Source organism: Macrotis lagotis, chromosome 1 (genome assembly GCF_037893015.1).
Source record: "Macrotis lagotis isolate mMagLag1 chromosome 1, bilby.v1.9.chrom.fasta, whole genome shotgun sequence".
Classification (NCBI taxonomy): domain Eukaryota; kingdom Metazoa; phylum Chordata; class Mammalia; order Peramelemorphia; family Peramelidae; genus Macrotis; species Macrotis lagotis.
In genome coordinates, this window is record NC_133658.1 from 457281843 (window position 1) to 457292854 (window position 11012).

The 11012-nt window shown below is 34.2% G+C and overlaps 1 protein-coding gene across 3 annotated transcripts in view; it reads left to right on the forward strand.

Moving 5' to 3' along the window:
- Nucleotides 1-11012, forward strand: part of SAR1B (secretion associated Ras related GTPase 1B) — a 116368-nt gene that overhangs the window by 18412 nt on the left and 86944 nt on the right. For all 3 annotated transcript variants that reach the window (XM_074213551.1, XM_074213553.1, XM_074213552.1), the window contains exons 3-6: nucleotides 688-807; nucleotides 3009-3074; nucleotides 9387-9490; nucleotides 10301-10432. In XM_074213551.1, coding sequence (XP_074069652.1) covers nucleotides 688-807; nucleotides 3009-3074; nucleotides 9387-9490; nucleotides 10301-10432 — 422 coding nt within the window. The remainder of the gene's footprint in view (nucleotides 1-687; nucleotides 808-3008; nucleotides 3075-9386; nucleotides 9491-10300; nucleotides 10433-11012) is intronic.

Here is an 11012-nt window from a genome sequence, read left to right on the forward strand (position 1 = left end):
AAATCATGTTATAAATCATAAATTATTGAATTATACTTTCTATTATCACATTTAACTGAAATTTTACAAATTAATGGTTTGATTTTTGATTTCATAATGATAATGTAGTCTCATAATGAGAGACTTACCCATACTCTTAGAATTTGATACTGCACTTCCTGACCCTTAGTATGATAAAGCCTCATTTTTAAAAATTTTTTTTTAAGTTTTTGCAAGGCAGTGGGGTTAAGTGGCTTGCCCAAGGCCACACAGCTAGGTAACTATTAAGTGTCTGAGGCCAGGTTTGAACTCAGGTACTCCTGACTCCAGGGACAGTGCTCTATCCACTCTGCCACCTAGCTGCCCCTAAGCCTCATTTTTTTTTACCCTCTTTTTGCTTTGTTTTATTACACACTGACAGGGAATAGATTTATGTATCTAGATTTTAAAATACGGCTATTTTGAAATTGAGAGTAGATTTTTGTATATGAAAGATTACCTTGAAAATTCACAAATGCATAAAGGGTTGTGGAAATATCTTTTCTGCTTTTTTGAGTGGATAGAAGTTTATTGAACAGAAAAACAAGTTTTAATTATTTTAGCTAGCTAAAAACTATTGATAACTGTAAATAAAAGAAGAAAAAGCTATCTCTCATTGATGCATCTATGAACCTAATATCAGTTTTGTCAATTGTAATTTCTCTGCAGGACTGTACAAGAAATCTGGTAAATTAGTATTTCTTGGATTGGACAATGCTGGAAAAACAACCCTACTCCATATGTTAAAAGATGATAGGCTTGGACAACATGTACCCACATTACATCCCAGTAAGTGAAGGTCCTTTACTGATGGGCGTTTTAGAAATCATGTGGTTCAATTCTGATCACACTGTTATAACTTAGGGTATAGTAACTATGTTGAACCTGCTTATGGAGAGTTTGGTATGATTTTTGATGAAGTCAGAAATCCATTCTACCAGTTAATACCACTCTGCAACTAAAATAATTAATTAAAGGTTTCTATTTCCTTTGTTCTTATGTCTTCTGGGTCATATAGAAGTTATTTTTCAGGGTCCAAATGACATAGCTGGAGTAAATCATAGAATACAGTAACTAGATGAATGAAGTAACATCCTTACTTATATAAGTCATCATGAATTATTAATCAGTTAGTTTCTTCACTATCACAGTCATAATGATGTTTAGTTTAGAAGAGTTTTTAGATAAGTAGGTGTTAAAATGTAATGATGATGAGGTAGTATGACAGAATGGATAGAATGCTGGGCTTGGAATTAGGAAGACCTGGCTGCAGATGCCTTATATATTCACTAGTTCTGTAACCTTGAGTAAGTCACAGTCTACCTCATTCTTAGTTTTCTCATCTATAAAATGGAGAAAATAATGCATGTGGTTCCCACCTGATAAGACTGTTGAGGATCACATCAAATGTTTGAGTCTGAATTTGAACTCAGGTCCGCCTGACTCCAGGGTCGGTGCTCTATCCACTGTACCATCTAGCTGTCTCTTTTCCATTATATATGAAAAAACTTAGGTTTTGTGACTTGCTTTAGGTCATATAGTTGGTAAGTAGCAGAACTGTTTATGACTCATACCCAGATCTCCAGATAGGTAGTCCAAACTCCTTTCTCTAATTTGGAGGTCAGTCAATGTACCTTGTCATGTTTATAAGGTCAAAGGCTTACTTCAAAGTATTAAATAACATTCAGTGATGACATCACTTGAAAAAAATCTAATAAACAGATGATCTCTGATCTTTAGTGAGGGACCATGGACAAGAATGGTACATAGTTCAAAGATAAATTGTGCCACACAATCATTGCATAACTCCAAGTATGTTTCTTTAGTCCCTTCAGTATGAAACTACGTAAAAGTGGAACAATAGCAATATTTACCTAAATATAATTACTTAGATGTAGTAAATGTTCACACAAATGTTTGCACAACAGAATATTGTTGAAGAGATTCGGGAAAAATATTCAATATATTGGAATAAGCTGAATTCTGCTTAATCCCATCATACTGTGTCTATTCTATCCTTTTGGTGGCTAAGTAAGATTTTTCCAAAATTGTCTTTCTTCAGAACCAAAGAATTCACTCCTTTTTCTTTTCATCTACTTGCTAATAAATCTTCATATATATATTGCTCTACCACTTTATAAGCCCAATTTTCACTAAAATATGGAAGGAATTGAGATTACAAGAAAATAGCTGATATGCTTCAAGGTATTGAGTTTTTTAATATCCTGTCTCTACAAATCCAAAGGAAAGTACTACTTCATTGTCAGATTCTACAGATATGGTATAAAAGGCCTTATAGGAAGTTGCAGTAGATAGCAACACTATATGCTACAGTATATACTATTCTGGGGCAGGGACAAAATATAGTGGACACCTAGTCTTTTTTGCTGGAAAGCAGAGTTATTAATATGTTGTCTACTATAAGAATATACAGTCATTATTTTTTCTTAAGAGAATATCTCTTAACTTAGATATTACAGAACACATTTGTTTTGCTGAGGTAATATTGGTAAGAAATTTTTTAATAAGATCAGAAAAATACTATTATTATAGATCATCAATTGAGATTTGGAGAGTAATTATATTGTTAATGATGAATTTTGATGTGAAGCACTTTGTCTTCTCTATATAAGATATATATATATATATCATTAAAGAAGTAGACTATTTTATTGGTATAATTTAAGATAAGCTGAATATGAAATTGGAAGATTATGATGATTTATAGGAAGGAGAAAGAAAGAAAAATTTAGGGAGTTATATGTTAAATCCACAAATGAACAAATTTTCTGTTTAATCTTCCATTTCAACATGAGTCCTGCTCTTGACAAGGTGAAATGATAAAAGTATAGTTAACTAAAAACAAAATAAGCTTTTATTATTTTGCTTAGCTCTTAATATTTAATATTTAGTCATTACTTAGTAGAGCAGGTCTCTATTATACAATGTTTATGGTCCAATATGATGTTTATAAAATATTTGTTGTTTAGCATCAGAAGAATTGACCATTGCTGGCATGACTTTTACCACTTTTGATCTGGGTGGACATGCTCAAGGTAAGCCATCATTATTTTCTTATTACTTTGTCTAAAAAAGACCACTCACTTGTAGTACAAGATGACTTCTCATTCCATTCAAGCAAATGCAGGAATCTGATCTTATAATTCAGAATTTATCATCTCTCTCTCTCTCTCTCTCTCTCTCTCTCTCTCTCTCTCTCTCTCCTACGATATTATATTTTAAAAGCATCCCAAACAACCCCTTTCTTTAGTTTTTGAGTTAGTGTGGAGTTGCTACTTGATTAAAAGCAGTATAAATGTGATGTAGTGCAGTTTTGAATGTTGTGCGCATCCTTTTAAATTCAGTTTGTAATTTTTTTTAATGTAAGTGGTAGTAAATGGTATACTTTCATTTTAAATTTGTTAAAAATTGATTTTGCAAAATAAATTAATATGAAATAATATCTAAAATCCATTTCTTTTTTTTTAAAGAAAGATTTTATTTATTTTGAGCTTTACAATTTTTCCCCTCTTCTTGCTTCCCTCCCCCCACCCCCCACAGAAGGCAGCCTGTTAGGCTTTACATTGTTTCCACGGTATACATTGATCTTAGTTGAATGTGATGGGAGAGAAATCATATCCTTAAGGAAGAAAAATAAAGTATAAGAGATAGCAAAATTTACATAATAAGATAACTTTTTTTTTTCTAAATTGAAGGTAATAGTCTTTGGTCTGTTCAAACTCCACAATTCATTCTCTGGATACAGATGGTATTCTCCATCACAGATAGCCCAAAATCGTCCCTGATTGTTGAACTGATGGAATGAGTAAGTCCATCAAGGTTGATCATCTCCCTCATGTTGCTGTTAGGGTGTACAATGTTTTTCTGGTTCTGCTCATCTCACTCTCAGCATCAGTTCATGCAAGTCCTTCCATGCTTCCCCGAATTCCCATCCTTCCCGGTTTCTAATAGAACAATAGTGTTCCATGACATACATATACCACAGTTTGCTAAGCCATTCCCCAATTGAAGGACATTCACTTAATTAAAGGTAAATAGTCTTTGCTCTTTGTTTAAATTCCACAAGTCTTTTTGGGAGATAGATGATATTCTCCCTCGAAGATCCCTTAAAATTGTCCCTAATTGTTGCACTGATAGAATGAGCAAGTCCATTAAGGTTGATCATCTCCCCCATGTTGCTGTTAGGGTGTACAATGTTCTTCTGGTTCTGCTATCTTGCTCAGCATCAGTTCATGCAAATCCTTCCAGGCTTCCCTGAATTCCCATCCCTCATGGTTTCTAATAGAACAATAGTGTTCCATAACATACATATACCACAGTTTGCTAAGCCGTTCCCCAATTGAAGGACATTTACTTGATTTCCAGTTCTTTGCCACCACAAACAGGGCTACTATGAATATTTTTGTACAAGTGATGTTTTTACCCTTTTTCATAATCTCTTCAGGGTATAGACCCAGTATTGGTATTGTTGGATTCAAGGGTATGCATATTTTTGTTGCCCTTTGGGTGTAATTCCAAATTTCTCTCCAGAAAGGTTGGATGAGTTCATAGCTCCACCAACAATGTATGAAATCCTTTTCTATAGTATTTTTATTAGAGGGGAGTTTCTCTGAGGCATTTATAAAATATTTAAGAAATTTCATAAGACTAATGTCAGAAATGTTTGTTTGAGAGGGATGATGAGAATTCCTCTGAGACTTTAATAAAATGTTTAAATTTCATAAGACTAATATTGAAAAAATGTAATTTTAGTTCATTTTGCAAACTTGAAAGCTGAAATAATTTTTTGAATTATATAAAGATTTTATTTATTTTGAGTTTTACAATTTTTCCCCTAATCTTACTTCCCTCTCCCCAACCTCCACAGAAGGCAAGTTGCCAGTCTTTACGTTGCTGAAATAATTTTTAAAATTTCTTATTTCTCTCTTTTTTAGAAAGGCATTAAGATCTCTTGAAAAATAAATTTTTAAAAATGATATGTCACACATAATGGTCTTTAGATTTTTATTTTAATCTGTGTTTGTTGCTTCTGAGGATGAAAATAGTACTGTTATTTTAATTAATTATAGAGATTCATAGTCTGCTCAGGTGAAAATCCTCTTCCCTTATCCCATCCTCTCAGTTCAATACTACTGCTCCAAAGTCCCTTTTGTCCTAGTCCTCCCCTGTTGTACAACACTCCCCTTTTATTATGTTTCTTGGAACTCACTACTTTAATCCTTAAAGAACAGGGGAAAATGCTTATTATTTCTGTTGTTACTGTCTTGTTAAATTAATGGAAGTTTGGTTTCCACCAGGAGACACTAATCCGTAGCCACCATCTCACTTCAGTTCTCCTTGCTCCTTTTTTCATTTACATTCCTCCATGCCACATTTTCTTCCCAAACACTGAACCAGGAGGAGGAGTCAGCAACCTCGTTGCCACTGTCACTTCTACATATTCTTTCTTTTGTCATCTCTTAACAATTATTAGGTCATTTGAGATTTATTCTATTTATCTTTATTATCTGGTTCATATCCTTATTGCTGAAATCTGTTGGTCTCCTGGTTACTGTTTTCTTTCTTAAGGAGTTCAGGAGCAAGTCTTCTTCCTATTTCAATCTTACTATTGTTCTTGAAGTACATTATATATGTTTTCTGGATTTCTAGGTCATCAAACTTCTCACTCTACTTTTGCTACCTTTTGGGATTGTTCAATCTTAATCTTATCACTGTATTGTTCCATCTTTATTTTTTATTTTTTAATTTAAATTATTTATTATTCCAATGACATGTAAAAGCAGATTTCAACATTCTTCTTTTTTTTTTTTTGAGTTTGAGTTTCATATTTTTCTCCCTTCTCTTCCCCCTTCCCTTGTCTGTGAGTAATATGATATTAGGTTATATATGTTTAACTGTGTTAAACATAATTCCATATTAGTCTTGTTGTTAAAAATGAATCAGCAAAAAAACAAAAAACTATGAGAGGGTAAAAAACCCCATAAAACAAATTTTTTGAATAGAAAATGATATGCTTTGGGTCTGCATTCAGACTTCATAGTTTTCCTCAGGATATGGATGGTATTTTTCATCACGAGTTCTTTACACTTTGATCTTTGTTCTATTGAGGAGAGCTTACATTTATCATAATTGATAATCTCACAATGTGTATAATGTTCTTCTGGTTCTGCTCACTTCAAAGTCTTTTTTTTTGGCAAGGCAAATGGGGTTAAGTGGCTTGCCCAAGGCCACACAGCTAGGTAATTATTAAGTGTATGAGATCAGATTTGAACCCAGGTATTCCTGACTCCAGGGCCGGTGCTTTATCCACTGCGCCACCTAGCCACCCCTCAAGCAACTCTTTTAAGGCTTTTCTGAAGTCTGGCCATTCATGATTTTTTTTACAGTTGTTTCATCTTTATGATCCTAAACTGTGAAAGTTTCTCCTCATAATAATTTCTTGTTGTTCTACCTCTTCCTTTATCTTACTTCTAAACCTGTCCTTTGTCCTTACTGAGACCTTTACCTCCACTACATTCCCCTTTTCTCCCTGATTAAATTTATGAATAAGAAATTCAACTATCTTTCAACCATGAATCTTTTGCCTCTTTGGTGGTTCAAGTGGATTCACAAAGAACTGAATTGAAATCTGACTCCAGCCATATGATGCTGGGCATGTCACATAACCTCTTTTCTGCCTCAGTTTCCACAAATTTAAATGGGGATAATAATAGCACCTACCTCATAGGGTTGTTGTGAGTATTAAAAGAGATGATATTTATAATGCACTTAGAACAGTGCCTAGCATATACAGGGTTCTTAATATATGCTTATTTCCTTCACCTTGACTCCCCTCTACCTTTGTTCCTGCTCCTGTGCTGCAGAATGCTAATGGAGAAAGTTTCACAATACACTGTATTCTGCTTGGGTCTCCTAAAAATTTAAATTAGTTAAATTCAACTGAGGTTTCTAGGCTATATACCAGTTCTTTTATTCTTCTTTGTTTGTTTCTCTGTTACACAAGTGCTGTTCTAGACCTTCTCTTTCTTCAGACTTCCTAAGAGCTGTTAACCTCCCCTCACAGGTGACATTACCCCCTACTTGATTAAGAAAATCAAGATCATCTGTCCTGAGCTTCTTTAACTCCTCTGTTCTATACTTCAAACCCCCCCCCCCCCTTCACTTTGATATTCCATTATCTGAGGAAGAGTCATCCTTTTTCCTTGACAAGGCCAATCCCTCTTGTGCCTTTGATTCTATCTCTTCTTGTTTTTTTTTCTAAGAGGTAGCTCATTATATTACTCACCTCTCTCTATAACTCTTCATCCTTAAAAAAAAAATTTTTTTTTTGCAAGGCAAATGGGGTTAAGTGGCTTGCCCAAGGCCGCACAGCTGGGTAATTATTAAGTGTGAGATCGGATTTGAACCCAGGTATTACTGACTCCAGGGCCGGTGCTCTATCCACTGCGCCACCTAGCCACCCCATCCTTAAAAAAATTTGAACCTTCACTTGACTATATCAGTCAAAATTCTGCTTCACCACCACCTACCCCAAAGCCTCTTGAGATCTGACTATTTACCCCACAGTTTAGTCTGTAAGCATTTAGTAAGTTCCAGGCACTGTTAAATACTGGGAATTTTTTTTTTTTGCAAGGCAAATGGGATTAAGTGGCTTGCCCAAGGCCACACAACTAGGTAACTATTAAGTGTCTGAGGCCGAATTTGAACTCCGCTACTCCTGACTCCAGGGCCGGTGCTCTATCTACTGCGCCACCTAGCTGCTCCTTAAATATTGGGAATTTAAAGAAAGGCAAAAATAAGTCCTTGCTCTCAAGGAACTTAAATTCTTTGTTGAGAAAGGGGACAGCTTCAATGCAAAGAAGTTGAGAGATCAGAATAGGTCTTCTGTAGGAGGTGGCATCTGAGCTGTCTTTTAAAAGAAGCAAATGACCTCTAAGGCAGATATTAGAAGGCTCAATCCAGGTTTGAGGAGCAGTCAGTTCAAAGGCAGAAAGGTTAAGTATATGGGAAGTAGTCAGTAGTCTACTTTGGTAGCAATATGGAGGGCACAAAGGGGAGTATAAAATCGATTTGAAAAGATAGAATAGAACATTATGAAACTCTTTAAATGTTAAAGCAGGGGGCAGCTAGGTGGCACAGTGGATAGAGCACCGGCCTTGGAGTCAGGAGTACCTGAGTTCTAAATCCGGCCACAGACACTTAATAGTTACCCAGCTGTGTGGCCTTGGGCAAGCCACTTAACCCCATTTGCCTTGCAAAATCCTAAAAAAACAAGTAATAAATGCTAAAGCAGAAGAATTTGTATTTTATACTAGAGTCATTAGGGAACTTTCTAAACTCAAGCTCCCTTGAGTGGCCTGGTCAGACTTTGTATTTTAATAATTTCAGTTTGATCATTCTGTGGGGAATGGAATGGCTAGGAAAAAGACTAGAGGCGAAAAGATTAGTTAAGGTAGGAATGGAAAAGAGAAAATACTGATTGGTACCAGTGCTGACTGCAGCCCTTCACTACTCAGGTTGGCCTTTATAGTCTCTTATAAGCTAGTTCTAATCTACCTTGCTGACTTAATTTACTCTTATTTCCCTGATTTCAACTCTACTTCCTGAAGTTAACATTTTGCTTCCTGTGTATTCACCTGTATATGTACCTGGTACTTGGAATCCATATTTTTTTTCATCTTCCAGAATCTATTCTTTTTCCTTCAAACCTCAGCTCAGATGCTACCTCTTCTATGGAGTTTTCATTCCTATTTCCACCCCAAGCTGCCCCACTTTCTAATTTTCTCTCCCTCATTAGCTTTTTGTTTTTTCACTTCTTGGTCTACATATTGTGTTTTCTAATATATACTTCTTTAGGACTAAGGACTGCTGTTTTCATCTTTTTATTTTTGGTATCTAGTGTCTTTAGTAGGAACTTAATAAACATGTATTAAATTGAATGAAGAAGACTTATCATTTCTTTGATTTCTGCCCATTACTGGCAAAAAATTTTTCACCATTAGGGATGAACTGTTGAGCGAACATTTTAAACTCTTTAAATGTTTTAGAGAGATTTTCATTTCATAAAGTCACATTGTTTTCATATGTGAATGGTTTCTTATCTTTAAAAAAAATGACCCCATATTATGAGAGGAGAAACTGAGAAATTAAGACTTGCCATTGATCTTGGAGGGTTTAAATGAATGTTTCCTTACTTCTCGTATAGTTTTTAATTATCTATGCCATAAAATCATTTGTAATTTAATATATAAATATATACATATGTGTATATAGTAACTATGTGTCATTTGCTTGAATCATAATATAAATTTAAACAACCATGTCTAACTTTTTATTGTTTTCATTAGCTCGAAGAGTATGGAAAAACTATCTCCCTGCTATAAATGGCATTGTTTTTTTGGTGGATTGTGCAGACCATGAACGACTGTTAGAATCAAAAGAAGAACTTGATGTAAGTTCCTTGTCCAAACATAAATAACTAGGCAAAGCAAATAAGGAAATGTTTGACAGTTCAGGTGTTTGCATATATAGTTTTCTACAACTCTAGGATGAGACCACTTACAAGTATTGTGACTGGGAGTGGGAGGATGGGGTGTTTCTCCTACTCCTAAGGGAGAGATCAGTCTTAGTAGTTGACCATGATACTTTTATTTCTGAAGATGGACCATTATGTATAATCTTCAAGTTTCAATGAACTGAGCATTTTTGGAGTGCCTTGCCTGTCAGAATTACATCCTTTTGCCATTTCTTGAGAAGATCTCTAGATTGTGAAGATTATTTTAAATTTCTGAGAGAAAAAAAAATTAAGGGCATTTCTAGTTCTACATCATAAAGATTTTTTTCAGACTATTAGTGCTCTATATGTAAGATTAGCTATCAGTTGCCTCTGTATAATCTAAGAAAATCACTTCTACTCTCTGTCTACTATTTTCCCCACTTGTAAAATGAAGCAGTCTTCATTTTTTTTCCCATTTCCAACATTATAACTAAATATAGTAGTCTTGGGAGAAGCAGAGTAAGGTTGAAAGGAAACTAGATGGATAAGAAGAGGGTTCAATGATAAAGTATTGACAGAAGAAATCCTCTTCACAGAATCTTTCAGTTAAATAAGATATGGCCAGCGGTTTGACTAAAGATGACTAGATTTTTGAAGTAGGGGCTTGACTACTTCAGAATCCTAGTAAATTAAATTAAAAAGTAAATTAAATAAAAACACTTTATGATAGACCTATCACAACATGAACTTCCTTTTTCTTTGCAGTCTCTTATGACAGATGAAACAATTGCTAATGTGCCTATCTTAATTCTTGGAAATAAGATTGACAGACCTGAAGCCATTAGTGAAGAACGGTTAAGAGAAATGTTTGGTCTGTATGGTCAAACAACAGGAAAGGTAATTATTTTTTTCTCATATCAACTTAAGAGTTTACTAATTCTCCGCTATATAAATATTGTCTTAATTAATATTGCCCAATTGCACAAACACACTCATTTAGTTGTTTCTTAAGTCACTGAAAATCTGTCACCTATGCTAATTCAATTCAACAACTATTTATTAAGCATATGAGTTCTTTTAAATAGTCCTATCCTCAAGAACCTTGTGTTTTACTAGGTCTAGTTCATATTTTTTCTGCCAAAGCTTATCTTTAGATCATTTTTTCCTACATTTTACTTTTTTTTAAGTAAAATTTGGAATAAATGAAACTTAAACCAGAAAAAAAACTCCATGAAATCTGATAATTTGGGCTATATTCTTACAACCTTAGTTTTTAGTATGTTTATCATTAAGAAAAATTCAGTACTTGAAGAGTTAATGAAGTAAGCCCTAGCCCCTTTTCCTACTGAGTTATTAATAAAGTTTCTTTAAGTATAAAGTTCCTCAGGGTAAAGAACTACTGTAACATTTACATATGTATTATTTTCAACACTATGTATTTCAATACATATTTATTCTATTATATTCAAGATACTAT